The sequence below is a fragment of the Canis aureus genome, chromosome 23 (assembly GCF_053574225.1).
Source record: "Canis aureus isolate CA01 chromosome 23, VMU_Caureus_v.1.0, whole genome shotgun sequence".
NCBI classification, from domain to species: domain Eukaryota; kingdom Metazoa; phylum Chordata; class Mammalia; order Carnivora; family Canidae; genus Canis; species Canis aureus.
Genome location: NC_135633.1, coordinates 19768169 through 19784263, shown reverse-complemented (window position 1 = coordinate 19784263; position 16095 = coordinate 19768169). Strand labels below are relative to the sequence as shown.

Here is a 16095-nt window from a genome sequence, read left to right as displayed (position 1 = left end):
TTCCCTTTTCTTCCTTGATTTGGGTAGATGGAATTCTGTATGAGTGTGGGCATATGTGCACACACACATACACACTCTATTTCTCTCCCTCCCCCCAACCATGGGACTTACAGTAAGCTTCTTTAAAAAAAAAAATTATTTATTTATTTGAGAGAGAGGGAGGGAGAGACCACAAGCAGGGAGGAGGGGTAGAGGGAGAAGCAGACTCCCTGCAGAGCAGGGAGCCTGATGTGGGATTCGATCCCAGGACTCATGACCTGAGGTGTAGGCAGATGCTTAACAGAATGAGCCATTCAGACACCCCTATAGTCAAGCTTTGTTTTTTTTTTTTTAAGATTTTATTTATTTATTCATGAGAGGCACAGAGAGAGAGAGAGAGAGAGAGAGAGGCAGAGACACAGGCAGAGGGAGAAGCAGGTTCCATGCAGGGAGCCTGACTCGGAACTCGATCCTGGGTCTCCAGGCGCTAAACCCCTGAGCAACCACGGCTGCCCTATAGTCAAGCTTCTTGATGAGACCTCATTTACTCTTTTCTTGCTCAATGTCCTGTTTCTCTAGTCATTTGGTGACAATTGCAAGTTCCTCAAGAGTATGGTGTGCATTGATCATCTTTGAGTTTCTAATGGTCTGCACTTTGGTCTGGTGCTCAATAAATGTCTGTTGAATGAATTCATGAATAAATGTAATACATTATAAACTTGGAGTAGCAAACTCTAAATATCCTCCATGCAACTCCATCAAGTAGAGTAAGTTTTGCCTTGCCATAATTCCCTAACTTGCCCTTTCATCTGAAAACTCTGACAGCACTTCCCCAATACCTTTTTAATGACACCTCACTTTCAGCTCTTGCTTCTTGCTTGTTTCTGCTGAACCTTCTCAGTAACAGTGTACACGTCACTCATGCCAACACTCACCACCTTTCCCCTATTGGTTGACTTGATAATGGGTCTTAGTACACTTTCCTACAAAGTCTGGACTGTTCAGAATTATTCTTTGAATTGAAAGTCCTTTTTAGAAAGGTGATGGAGTTAGCATTTAGGGGGCAATGACTTGCCATCCTGATCATGGTACTTAAGAGCATACATTTGGAACCATAAACACATGATGTCAGATCCTGTCTCTGCCATTCACTACCTTTATTTGGCCTTTCTCAGACTGTTACCTCTGTAAAAAATGTGATTGTAGCTTCAATCATAGAGAGTCCAGGCAAGAATTGAAAGAGATAAGCTATGCAAAGCTCTTGGGATAGAGCAAAGTGCTGGAGTGCTCCACAAAGAGTAGTTATTTCCCAAGTGGATTCCCCTTTTCCGGCTATCACCCCAGTCTTCTGACTGGAAGTACAGTTACATTCACACATCTCTAACCTGATTTTTAAAGGGGTAAGGGGCAATGAACAAAGAACGCCATTGGAGAAAGAATAAAGATACTAATCAGATTGTAAGCAGGAGGGCATGATATTTCCTCATGTGTTTTGCATGGCAGGGCTAAGTAATAGTCAACAAAATTACAAGATTTTTATGGTTTTTAAATAAAAATTTAAAGTACAAGTTTAATGATAATAAGCCCATGTAAGATTGAATCATGTAATGAGTCACTTCAATTTCTGACAAGCTTCTTAGTTCAAAGCCCTTAGATACTTCCTGTAATCAAAACCCATTTTCAAATTCACAGGAAGATATTATCTAATGATCCACCCAGTCTTTTCATGTTCTTAATTTGGGGTCAGTTTCAATGGCCTGTCTCACATCAGCTGTCATTTTTATGATCGAAATGTCACTTCACATTACAGTTTTCATTGAGACTGTTCTCATCTTTGGTTTCAATTCAATTTAATTCAAATAGGATCTGTGTGTCTCAGGACAATTGAATTCACTTCAATTCCCCTCTGTTCTGATAAGATTGTAACCACTACTTCCTATTGATGCCACTGAAGTTCCTGATACTTTCCAAATCTCTGGCGCTGCCAGGGAGGCCACTGGTCAGATAACAAGGACACTGCCGCTTCCGCCCCCGTGAGATGGGCTTGGTGCCAGCCCTGGAACCCACTAGACCAGCCTTCTGGCCACCAGTGTTTGCACCACCATTGCTGTCTCTGGTGCTGGTGCCACAGTCTCTACCACCGTGTCCCTCCTCCCCTTTAAAACCCTGCTGAGTCACTGCTCTTCTGAATTATACAAAAATCCTTCCATACACCTCATTTTATAAAAATCTTGCCCGAGAAACAGCCCATTCGGTTATAAGAGTTTGGAAAAGTGTTGTAACTTACTTATTTTGTTTTCTTTGGTTGAGTTTTTCCAGTCTTTCCCCCCACAAGAGACACACAGAAGGGGTTAGGCCACAGCAAAGTTCACCCATGCCATACTCAAAATTGTCCTTCTTTTGTGACAACAACTATTTTTTTCACACCTGAATTCTATATCTGACTTTCCCTAGGAGAAGTTCATTTCCAAGAAGCTTCTCTTGCAAGACGCCTGGTAGAGATGACCCTACCATTCCAGCAGACATTGAAATTCCTTTATCCTGTAATTTTGTGGGCTGGCAGACCAAAAACATCCTGGGGCCTTCATGGCACTATCCAGAGTAGGAACAAAAAGATACTGGGACCAGACAGGATCAGAGCCTGGAAAATCAACCCAACTAAAGAAGAAGAGAATAGGCCACTCCACAGTATTCCCAGAGGCTGAGTTTGACTCCATCTAGTTGTATGTGCAAGGAACCTCACCAAGTGAGCAAAACCCAGCTATGGAGGCAAGTCAGAGCTGGCCCCTGGCAGCGTGGGCTCTGCTAATAATATCCCTGGGTATGGAGACTGATAAAAGATTGGCTAAAGTCACAGCTCAGCCCTTTATGCAGGCTTCAGGTGACGCCATAACACATCAGGTACAGAGATGGTTCCTAAGACAGGGAACTTTGGGAGAGCTCTACCCAAAGCAGTGTGAAGGGCTGCTCAAATGGAGAGGAGAAACTAAGGTGAGAACAGGGAAGATTGAGGTTGTACGTAGAGCTGAGGGAGCAGATGAGGTACACATGCAGGTCACTAGCCAGGGGAATCCCAAGAAATGGAATAATAAAGTTGGAAGCTGTAAGTGGACTGTGGCACCTGCTCCATGTTACTGACTCAGACTAGGGTTCCTGAAAGTTCCTTCATCTCAGTTACAGTATCTAAAAAACCAAGGCAAAAGCTCAAATGTATAGACTGGACTTACAGAGTGGATTTAGGAATTCTGTAATTGCTGAAGCATTGACTTTAAAGTTAGAAGTCTTATGTTCAAATTCCAGCTCTGACACTTAGTAACAGTGTGGCTTTGGGCAAATTAATCTTTCTATATGTCTGTATCCTCCAGTAAAGAAACTCGTAGATCTTTGTTTAAGGATTTGTAAAGTTCATATCCTAGTGCCTGGCACATAATCTGCACTCAAAAACTGAAGGAATATGGTACATGGCCTAGTTGGCTAATAGCAACACAACTAATTCTTTGGTGGGGCTAAGCCTGTTGACAATTTGCCTTCCTAGATAAAAAGGACTGAGGGACAGGGGCTGGCAAGCTGGGCCTGCAGGGTCTCACAACTGAGAGAAGGGGCCCTGGGAAGATCCTGCTGGATGTGGGGGGGATGCAATGGGAAGGAGATCCATTCATAGGCTACTCCAGCATCAGCTAGTCTGGGAAGGTTGTTCTGAATCACAACATAAGACAAATATCCACTCATACTTTCCTTCTAGACTCAGAAAAGAACATCCCTCCCACAGCCAGGCACACACTTCAGAGTCAAGGGTTACAGTCAGACACGGCTGTCTATCTACAATGTATGCTCTGGCTTTATTGCTTGCTCTAAGTTGGAGCCTCACATGTGAACATTTGACCCATGAAATGCAATCCATATATTTCTGTTTCAGAATGTTTGTGACCCTCCTATAGTTAATACATATGTTTTTTTGTTGTTGTTGTGCTGTGTCCTTGGGAGCGACTCTGGTTTTCTTTCTCTCTAGGCTGGCAGCATTAATACCCTTAATCTGTATTGGAACATGCCCTGAGTTTAAATTAAATCGATGTTGCACTGAGTGTGAGACAGGAGAGATCCTGCTGCTCTGAGTCTGGGCTCCCCTGAATGAGCCCATCCCTTCCCAGCTTGAAAACAAGGAATGGATGTTGTACCACAAAGACCCCAGCCACCCACCCACTCCTCTTCCTACCTTATTTCCTTTCTCTCTACTCCTCACACCAAATCCTACCTATTCCTCCAATGGGCCATATGCTTTCCTGCCTTTGTGCCTTTGGATGGGCTCTTTCCCCTGGCCAAAACGGCCTTCTCTTCTTCTCTCCTGATGGACTCTCCTTTAGACTAAATGGCCCAACTCAACTTATCTTTCAGAATCCGCTTTGTAGACCTCCTCAGGCCCCTCATCCTTTCCTCCTCTTTGCTCCTATGCATTCCATGCACACCTCTGTTACTCAGCTTCTAACCTTGTAACTTCTCCCCCTGGGAGCCCTTTGAAAGTGGGGTATGTGTCTTACTCGTGGGATCTGTATCCCCAGCATCTATCATAGTGCCTGGCTACATTAAGAAATACATGTGTGATTACTGCAGCTTTGTAGTATATCTTGAAATCTGGAATTCCGATACCTCCAGCTTTGTTCTTTTAAGAGATTGCTTTAGCTATTCAGGGCTTCTGTGGTTTTATACAAATTTTAGTATTATTTGTTATAGTTCTATGAAAACTGTTATTGGTATTTTTACCAGGATTGCGTTGACTCTAGATCACTTTGGGTAGTATGGACATAATAACAATATTAATTCTTCCAGGCCATGAGTATTAGAATATCTCTCCATTTGTTTGTGTTGTCGTCAATTTCTTTCATCAATGTTTTAGTTCTCAGAGTACAGATATTTACCTCCTTGGTCATGTTTATTGCTGAATCTTTTATTCTTTTTGGTGTAATTGTAACGGGATTTTTTTTGAATTTCTATTTCTGCTACTTTATTATTAGTGTATAGAAATGCAACATATTTCTATATATTAATTTGTATCTTACAACTTTATTGAATTCATTTATCAGTTCTAATAGCTTTTTGGTAAAGTGTTTAGAATTTTCTATATAAAATATCATGTTATTTGCAAATAGTGTAAGTTTTACTTCTTTCTTACCAATTTGGATTCCTTTTATATCTTTTTTGTCTGAATGCTACAGCTAGGACTTTCTCACCATGTTGATTAAAAGTGGTGAGAATGGACATTCTTGTCTTCTCCCTGATTTCAGAGGAAAGCTCTCAGTTTTTCACCACTGAATATCATTTTAGCTTCAAGTTTGTCATATATGTGGCCTTTATTATGTGAAGGTATGTTCCCTCGAAACCCCAAATGGCATGGTACTGACATAAAAACACACACAGAGCAGTGGAACAGAATATAAAGCCCAGAAATAAACCCATGCATATATGGTCACTTAATCTATGACAAAGGAGGCAAGAATATACAATGGGGAAAAGACATCACTTCAATAAACAATGCTGGGAACACTGAACAGCTACATGCAAAAGAATGAAACTGGACCACTTTTTTATACCATACTTAAAAACAAGCTCAAATTAATTAAAGACCAAAATGTGAGACCTGAAACCATAAAACTTTTAGAAGAAGACAGGCAGTAATTTCTTTGACATTGGCCTTAGCAATATTTTTCTAAATATGTCTCCTCATATGCATGCAACTGGTGTTCAATGTTAGAATGAAAGTTAATTGCCATCTCTGTTAGAAAGGCATGCATCTCAGGGGCATAAGCATTCTGGAATACCCTTTTCCGAGCATGCTTGTCCACTGGGGGAACAAAGGGGAAACAAAAGCAAAGATAAACTATTGGGACTACACCAAAGTAAAAAATTTTTGAACGGTGAAGGAAACCATCAACAAAACAAAAGGCAACCTACAAAATGGGAGTAGATATTTACAAACAATATATCGAAAAAAAAAGGTTAATATGCAAAATATAGAGAGAGCTTTTGTAACTCAACACAAAAAAAACCGCCACAAATAATCCTATTATAAAATGAGCAGAGGACCTGAGTAGATATTTTTCCAAAGAAGACATTCAGCTGGCCAATGGACACATGAAAGGATGCTCAATATCACTCATCAGCGGGGAAATACAAATCGAAACCATAATGAGATGCCACTTCACACCTGTCAGAAGGGCTAGAATCAAAAACACAACAAGTGTTGGTAAGGATGTGGAGAAAAAGGAACCCTCATGTGCTGTTGGGGGGAGTGCAAATTGGTGTGGCCTCTGTGGAAATAGTGCGGTGGTTCCTCAAAAAATTAAAAGTAGAAATGTCATATGATTCATAATTCCACTAAACTCCAAAGAAAATTCCAAAATTCCAAAGAAAAACACTAATTTGAAAAGATATATGCATCCCTGTTTATTACAGCATTATTTACAATAGCTAAGATATGGAAGCAGCCCATACACACACACACACACACACACACACACACACACACACACACCACAATGAACTATGATTCAACCATAAAAAAGAGTGAGATCTTGCCATTTGTGACAACATGGAGGACCTAGAAAACATCATGCATTGTGATGCCCCCAGATATGGTTTTCTTTTTTAAAATTCCCCTGGCTATTCGGGGTCTTTTCTGATTCCACACAAATCTTAAAATAATTTGTTCTAACTCTCTGAAGAAAGTCCATGGTATTTTGATAGGGATTGCATTAAACATGTATATTGCCCTGGGTAACATTGACATTTTCACAATATTAATTCTGCCAATCCATGAGCATGGAATATTTTTCCATCTCTTTGTGTCTTCCTCAATTTCTTTCAGAAGTGTTCTATAGTTTTGAGGGTATAGATCCTTTACATCTTTGGTTAGGTTTATTCCTAGGTATCTTATGCTTTTGGGTGCAATTGTAAATGGGATTGACTCCTTAATTTCTCTTTCTTCAGTCTCATTGTTAGTGTATAGAAATGCCACTGACTTCTGGGCATTGATTTTGTATCCTGCCACGCTACCGAATTGCTGTATGAGTTCTAGCAATCTTGGGGTGGAGACTTTTGGGTTTTCTATGTAGAGTATCATGTCATCGGCGAAGAGGGAGAGTTTGACTTCTTCTTTGCCAATTTGAATGCCTTTAATGCCAGATTTCAGGTTGTACTACAAAGCTGTGGTCATCAAGACAGTGTGGTACTGGCACAAAAACAGACACATAGATCAGTGGAACAGAATAGAGAATCCAGAAGTGGACCCTGAACTTTATGGGCAACTAATATTCGATAAAGGAGGAAAGACTATCCATTGGAAGAAAGACAGTCTCTTCAATAAATGGTGCTGGGAAAATTGGACATCCACATGCAGAAGAATGAAACTAGACCACTCTGTTTCACCATACACAAAGATAAACTCAAAATGGATGAAAGATCTAAATGTGAGACAAGATTCCATCAAAATCCTAGAGAAGAACACAGGCAACACCCTTTTTGAACTCGGCCATAGTAACTTCTTGCAAGATACATCCACGAAGGCAAAAGAAACAAAAGCAAAAATGAACTATTGAGACTTCATCAAGATAAGAAGCTTTTGCACAGCAAAGGATACAGTCAACAAAACTCAAAGACAACCTACAGAATGGGAGAAGATATTTGCAAATGACATATCAGATAAAGGGCTAGTTTCCAAGATCTATAAAGAACTTATTAAACTCAACACCAAAGAAACAAACAATCCAATCATGAAATGGGCAAAAGACATGAACAGAAATCTCACAGAGGAAGACATAGACATGGCCAACATGCATATGAGAAAATGCTCTGCATCACTTGCCATCAGGGAAATACAAATGAAAACTACAATGAGATACCACCTCACACCAGTGAGAATGGGGAAAATTAACAAGGCAGGAAACAACAAATGTTGGAGAGGATGCGGAGAAAAGGGAACCCTCTTACACTGTTGGTGGGAATGTGAACTGGTGCAGCCACTCTGGAAAACTGTGTGGAGGTTCCTCAAACAGTTAAAAATATACCTGCCCTACGACCCAGCAATTGCACTGTTGGGGATTTACCCCAAAGATACAAATGCAATGAAACGCCGGGACACCTGCACCCCGATGTTTCTAGCAGCAATGGCCACGATAGCCAAAATGTGGAAGGAGCCTCGGTGTCCAACGAAAGATGAATGGATAAAGAAGATGTGGTTTATGTATACAATGGAATATTACTCAGCTATTAGAAATGACAAATACCCACCATTTGCTTCAATGTGGATGGAACTGGAGGGTATTATGCTGAGTGAAGTAAGTCAGTCGGAGAAGGACAAACATTATATGTTCTCATTCATTTGGGGAATATAAATAATAGTGAAAGGGAAAATAAGGGAAGGGAGAAGAAATGTGTGGGAAATATCAGAAAGGGAGACAGAACGTAAAGACTGCTAACTCTGGGAAACGAACTAGGGGTGGTAGAAGGGGAGGAGGGCGGGGGGTGGGAGTGAATGGGTGACGGGCGCTGGGTGTTATTCTGTATTTTAGTAAATTGAACACCAATAAAAATAAATAAATAAAAAAAAAAAGAAAACATCATGCAATGTGAAATAAGTCAGAGAAAGACAAATACCATATGATTTTACTTATATGTGGAATCTAAAAAACAAAACACATGAATAAACAAGTAAAAAACTCTTAAATACAGAAAACAAATTGGTGGCTGCTGGAGGGGAAGCAGTGGGAGGAATGGCTGAAATAGGTAAAGAGGATTAAAAGATACAAACTTCCAGTTATAAAATAAATAAGTCACGGTGATGAAAAATACAGCATGAGGAATATAGTCCATAATATTATAATAATGTTGTATGGTGACAAATGGTGACTACACTCATCCTGGTGAACCCTGAGTAACATATAGGATTGTGAATCAGTATGTTGTGCACCTAAAACTAAAATAACACCATATGTTAATTATACCTCAATTTAGAAAAATAAAAAAATATATATAGATGAAAACCAAAGTATTCTTTCTGTTTCTTCTTCCTACAGAAACGATGACCATCAGTTAAGAGGAATGTTTGTGCCAAGGACACAGTGGGACAACCACCTTACAAAGATCTTAAGTAACTTTTCTCATCCAACAACACCCGGACGACTCCAGTGACCAAATGCTGAGCTGTAACTACGGCAATAACTGGCCCTCTTTCCAGATTAGGTTTGGCGAATATGAGCGTTCTGGCCATCTTCAAGTGGCCCAAGGTAGTGTGGGAAGCACGGCTGTCATGGCCAAGAACAAGATCGGACTATGGAAGAAACCACCCGATGTAGTGAGAACACTAAGAGTACCCTCGATCACTAGGATTCTTAGTGATTAACATGAGGCCCTTGGTGATGGGGTCATAGCACCTGCCCTGGCAACGTCACTCTGACATGATATTTGCTTGGACGCCCTGGAAGGACAGAATATTTAAAAATATATCCAGGTGCTAAATAGGCAGCAGATCCAATTCACACTGGACTACCTTTGAGCTAATAACTGTCTTCAGAAAATAACTTTACCCCAAAAAGTGCTTCAGCCTTGCAAGGAATAGCCCCAGGACAGTAAGAGGATAAACAGGCTGTTCCCCTGGAGAAAATCTAGTGCAAGGAGGGCTGATTCACAGCAAATTCACTGCCCCCTCCCATGCATATGGCAGAGAGTTGATCATAGTCCTTTCTGTGCTAAACCCAGATTCTGAGGAGTCAGAATCCCTGACAGTGTTTTCTAGATGGCCAGCAGCCACTTCCTTGCAACGGGTGTTCAATGTAGAATGAAAGTTAATAGCCATCTCTGTTAGAGAGGCATGTGTCTCAATGGCATAAGCATTCTGGAATACCCTTTTCCGAGCCTGCTTGTCCACTGGGGGAACAGCCACAGGAACAGGTGTACCGTTATGTATAAGTTGATGGAGAGGTAACACAACCCTCCCCCTGAGGAAGGCACAATTTTTGGACCATCTTGGCCTGAGTGCTTTCTGGGGTATTTCCATATGCAACAGCCCAGGGGCATAGCCTTGGGCAGCCACAAACAGGCTTCCTTTCACTTCCAGACACATATATCACTTTCATAGCACTTGGGGAATGGAAATACCTACAAGAGTGAAGGTCAAGGGCTCTCCCCGGGTATCTCATTCATTACGCAGCTTCCTTTGTGACCACATCAGCCAACCCACTGCCAGCTCTGCTCCTCATCCTCATTGCTTCTGCCTCCATACAAATGAAACCAAAGGCCTTAGCATACCTTGGGGCGGGGGGAAGGGGGGTGGGTGTTACCTAGTGGTCCTCTCTCTCCTATTATGGGTGCAAGGTACCCCAACCACACATTGCACCACTTCTCCAAGATAACATCCTCGGAAGCTCACTATCTTCATTTGAATTAACGTTTCGCTGTGGGACTAACTGGGTGGAAGCAAGATCCTTGCATGTCTGCAGAAAGTTCTTACTGTGGCAGCTGCCTGGTGCAAGAAACTCTACACGGATTTCACATCTAAAAAGGAGAGAGGCCTTTGGTTGTGTGAGTCAGTGTTACTACACTGTAGCTTCACGCATTCCCCAGCCTGCCTAGACCATTTCCATCTCTGATTGGCTTTCAACCACCTGGATCCAAAGAGAAGCCAAGGTTCTGCCTGTGTCTGATGATGTGAGAAGAATTCAACTTTCCTTGCCCAAAGTTCCACCCTGCCTGTTCCTCCCCATCCAGACATCCTCCACCTACCAGTGTTTCGAACCAAAGCATGAAGGACATGTGCCAGCAGGATAGCCAGCAGAAAGACTGTCTCTAGAGCCAGGCAGATGAGCCCAGAAGAATGGTCCCAGAGAAACCAGACTGGCCCCAATAGATAGCAGGCAGCCATCTCAATAAACTTTGACATGTCCTTGGCACTAAGAGCCTGGGTAGGAGATCCTGGGGCAGCTGTGCCTATTGTTTCCCCCCTAAGATCTTCCTGCCCAGAGAGCTAGCAGCCCTGGGTACTACTGAGTATGTTACTGGCTTGTTGGTGTGAAACAGAAGGTGGCTTTGTAGAGGCTAGCAGGCAAAGAAGCCCGGCTGCATGGCAGGCTGGTGGCTTTGTGTCTAGAAAGGTTAGTCTAGCCAGTCCAGCTGTGGCCAGAGGCTGTTTCTGGATTTGAACTCCCCGAGCCCATCTGCACCTCTGCCTCTGTTCTCTTGCATTCTGTTTGGTTTCCCTTTAGTTTCCTAGTAAATGTTCCTTTTGAAAAATTCCAACTTTGTCTCATTGAACTTGGGGGGAAGAGGATTCTCCAGTGTCTTTCCCAGGTTAGAGAAGGGAATTAACATGCCTTGGAAAAATGGAAATGGCAGTGAGAGGGTCAGATCTTAGGAAAAGACTTTGGGGAAAGCTGGTGCCAAGAGATGGGAGAGGCCAAGTGTCTCCCCTACCCACCTGGCCCTGATCCTCAGCCTCTTCCTCAGCCCCTTGCTGCCTTTATCTTCAAGCTGATCTGTCTCAGATGTGTGCAGCTGCCAGAGCATCTCCCCAGCAGCATACTGAGCACATTCAGCAAGTGATATGATGTCCAGGAAGTACACTGCTGCATGACCAGAGGAGGAATAAGGGAGGGAAGCAGAGCAGTGGTTTCTATAGTGTGGATGTTTTCAAAATGCCCCAACAATCCTCTCAATGAGACGACTTAGCCCTCATGACCATCAGTAGAACTAAATTTCATATGAAAAGAAGAAAGTGTTGCATGTTCTCATATTTAAGCCAAGGAGACTGACAAAAGGTAGACATGGAGAGCTATTTTCATGGCATCCTGTCCTGCAGCAGTGGGTGTTCCAGTTATCTGTCGCTGCATAACAAAGCACTACAAAGCTTACTGATTTAGAGGGAAATTCATTATCCTACATGGTTATATGGGTTGGCTGGGCTTAGGTGATCGCTCTCTCTTGGAGTCTCATGGTTGCAGTCAGATGGCAGCTAAGGCTTCATCTGAATGCCTGGCAGGGTGGAATATTCATGATGGATTCATCACTCACATGTCTGGCTCCTTCTCTGGGGTGACTGGAACAGCTGGATGCTGGTTGGGCATCTCTCTCCACATAGTCTCTCCACATGATTAGCTTGGGCTTCCTCACAACATGGAGGTCTCAAGGTAGTCAGACTGTTTGCATAGTACTGGCTTCCCCCAGAGCTAACATTGCAAATGTTCCCAGAACATGCTGCACGGTTCTTCTAAAAAACCTTTCAAGTAACAGAGTCATTCCTGCCACACACTACCGGTCAAGAGCAAGTCATTGCGTCGGGCCAGTCTAGATTTGAGGGACGGGATTACACAAGAATGGAATAGAAGGTGTGGCTCACTAGGGCTACTTTGGAAATAGCAGGGATGGGAGTGGAGGGGAGATGGCACTGAATCAGAGGGCTTCCTGGATAGCTGTCACCTTAAAAGCATATGCAATGCTTAACATGCACAAGGGTGGGGTGAGTGAGGCAGTAATTAGGGGCAGGGGGAGGTGTGCGGAGGGCTATCCATGGACACTTAAATAGAGCAAAATCTAAGGAAACGCAACTGGCTATCGCTGTTACAGAACTTACAATGTCACAAGAAACTTTGGAGGAAAAATGTGATTATCATCATTCTACTGAAAGCTCGAAAGCTTAAGTTGGACACTTTCCATCTCTAAGCCAAAGGGACACTTGCCACAAAGGTGTCCCCTTAGGTCATCGCTAAACTCCATCATAGGATAGATTTCTTCATGAAAGCAAGATGAGTGTTGCCAGACATTTTAAAAAGTATAATTATCAGTAAGAAATTAATTGATGATAAACACCATTGCATCTTATAGTTTACATCACATGGTGTTGCTTTTACCCATTTTCCTTACTTTTTGAAAATCCAAGTGTTATTCCAAACAGTAAAGGTAGTAAAAAAAAAAAAAAAAAATTACTATCTTCTTGGCTCAATACTAAATCTATTGTAGCTATTAGTCCAGTAATTATCAATTGCATTAAAGCTATTTCCAAACCAGCATCTGACGTAGTAATACTGATAGTTTTTCCTATCAAGTGAACATTCTCAAGACACTGATTTTAGCACAATTTAGATAAAGTTCTTTTTGCATGGCAGCAGTATCCAGATTTGACTTTATCAAAGAAAGGCAATTTCTCTAATTTATCCAACTCAAAGCTGTCAGAGAATAATAAATATCTGAAGATACGTCTGTTCAGGTCTTCACAGATGAGCTTATGGGCTACATAAACTAGTAAATAAATCTTCCAGAAACAAGTGGGTTTTTTCTTTAAGTTATTTATTTATTTATTTATTTGTTTGTTTATTTATTTATTTATTTATGAGAAAGAGAGAATGAGCATGAGTGGTAGGGAGGGGGGCGGGCAGAGGCAAGAGGAGAAACAGACTCCCCGCTGATCAGGGAGCCTGACACTGGACTTGATCCCAGGACTCCGGGATCACGACCTGAACAGAAGGCAGGCACCTAGACTACTGAGCCACCCAGGCACCCCAGAAACAAGTTTTTGTCTTCATTGCAAAAAAGTAATGATTTTTAAAATGTATTTTCCCCCAGGAGTTTTTAGAATTAAAGATTTTGAGTATAAAATTTGGTTTCAATCATTACCTTAAAAATGTGCTAGAAAGTGTAAGCAAGAGAAGAACCTAAGGAGAAAAAGCAATGCTTTGCTGTAAATGGTACGTTTCTTTACATTTCTTGAAGGGAAACAAAAGCACTAGCCCTGTCTGCATGTCTATCAACTCACACTGGGCCTGCTGGCTCCAGTGACATTCATGAACTTTCTTAACCAAGCAGCAAATCTGCATTATGGTCAACATTATGGATAGTATTTTTCAGTTATGGTCAGTGTTTTCTGAGAGCAAACACAGAAATTCTCTTTATTGAGAATAAGACACAGGCAGCCCTGAGTCAAGCCCCATGGAGAGAAACAGTATGTCTCAGCTTCTGTTTAAAAAGGAGGAGCTGTTCTATGTTACTTTTCAAATTAGAACTCTAGGGTTGAAAGTACTTCAACCAAAGTAAATATTTTTCCAAAATACATACTGGTTTTATGTTGCTCTCTGCGAAGTTAAGTGAAACCGTATCTTGAACAGCACTGGTAGGTTCTAAAAAAATTGTAATTGTTGGAGTAGAATTAACCAGAAGATGTGTAAACTTTGCCCTCTGGTGTCTCCCACACATGAAAGGCACATTGAGGTGCCACTGGTCTTGCAGGGTTGGTGTGAGGAAGCTGCCTACCTGACCTACTGTGGTGAATCGGTGGCCCGAACTAGTGCTCTTAATACCTACTGGCCCTGCCACCTCGAGCCTTGGCCTAGAGATACCCAGGCCTTGCTATAGCAGTCCACCTTGCAGCTTTGACAGAAACCTCTGGGGCTTCTGGGTCGGGATAATGCCATTTGGGCAGCAACTGCCACTTTGGCCCTTTGGTCCTCAAAAATCCAAAGCAAGGGAGAGTGTACAACCACTGTGTGTGCATGTGTGTGTGTGCAGGGGAGTGAGGCACACATAATCTAGAGCTGGCCCAAGGGCTGTGTTCTTATTTTTTTCCACATTTTAAAGTTTATTGATCCTGGATTTTTAAGGGGAATAAAGATGAAATTTCAAAAAATGTAAACAGTGGACTTAAAAGAAATCCAAGGGATCTAGCTGTGACTTTAAAGAGTCTCATAAAACCATAAAATGTAGGTAAATTATTCAAGCATTTATTAGATCTGATGGTCCACGTGTTGATGTTTGGCTGAACAGCTCTAGTATGTCATTTCCCTGCCCAGGTAAAGTAGCTGTTGTGGGTGCTTCTTAAGGGCTGCTCCTATGGGTAAAGCCTTAGTAGGACCTGCTTCCCCTCTTGGGTCCTTTATAGTTTGGAAGAAGAAAGAGTCTATTTGGGCAGGGCCAGGAAACCTCAGCACGGTCTTTGTATCTCATGTTTCCATGGGGAGGGTGGATCTTATGGAGGAAAGCATTTGTATAATGAGAAAAGAACCCATGACCTTCTTTGCTCCAAGGGACAACATAAAATCACCAGCTTAGTTTAAGAAAGGCAGATTTCAGGCTTGAAGCTATAATTATATGGGGGTTAAGGACTAGGAAGGAAGGTCAACTAAATGTTTACCCGCCACTTGAAACTATTCTAGTGCGTGATCTCACTGCTTTGGTTCTAACTGTAAAACATTTGCCTTTTTTGGTGGACAGAGCAGTGGTAGAGACCAGCTGGCCCTATAAGATGCAGAAGGATCTCAAATCAGTTTCCCCTCAGCAGAGTGCTGGTTGGAGACAGTCCTGACCTGTGGTAGGGCTGAGGGTCGACCCCATCACTGACCAACACTGTGATCTCCAGGCCTTACCTTTCTACTACACCCCAGGTCCTCAAGGGTTCCTGCCCAGACCCTTGTCAATCCCCATGCAACCAGATTACACACATGCCAGAGAGAGAAAAAGTAGTGCACTTGTGGGTGTACTTGGCTCCCACTCTTCTGGGGTTAAGAGGATTTTGGCAATCCTTGAAGAGCTCAAGCACACAACAGAAATGTGACATGGACTTTCTGCTTTGACTTAGCCTCTTACTGTTTTACTTCTGGTGCTCAGTATCCCTACTGCATCCTTTTATGTTTGGGATCTCCACTGTACATGTGCACACACATGAGCACAAATCCAATTATTATGCAGGAGCATTCAGAAGAGGCTGGTGCAGAGCTTCCTGTCCCTCCTAAGCAGGAGAAAATGATTAATGAAACATGGCCCCTTGCAGAGCCGGGAGACTTGATCTTTACAACTCTGCAACAAGGAGTTCTCTGGATCTTTTAGAAATTGCTGCATGGAAATATCAGAACTAAGGCAAATCTTCTTGAGTGCACTTGCCCACCTAGCACAAGTAGTCCAGTTCTCTCAAAGCCTCTTATCTCCTTAGATACCCATGACTCTCGGTCATGAAAGCTCAATACTCTCATTTAATGCAAGAGTCTGCAATGACACCTCCAGAACCCAGTCTTCAGCCAGGAAAACCATCACTGTGGATGAGTCCACCTGTAGGGCCATGATAGGTGGGTTCAAGAAAGGATCGAGTCA

The 16095-nt window shown here is 42.3% G+C and overlaps 1 protein-coding gene across 2 annotated transcripts in view; it reads left to right on the top strand.

Moving 5' to 3' along the window:
* The window catches only part of SYT9 (synaptotagmin 9), a 191589-nt gene extending 180327 nt beyond the window's left edge, over positions 1 to 11262 (top strand). For both annotated transcript variants that reach the window (XR_013362115.1, XM_077866640.1), the window contains exon 7: positions 9045 to 11262. Coding sequence is in view for 1 of the 2 variants with exons in the window: in XM_077866640.1 (XP_077722766.1) it covers positions 9045 to 9053 (9 nt within the window). In the remaining variant the exon portion in view is untranslated. The remainder of the gene's footprint in view (positions 1 to 9044) is intronic.
* Positions 11263 to 16095: the final 4833 nt, after the last annotated feature.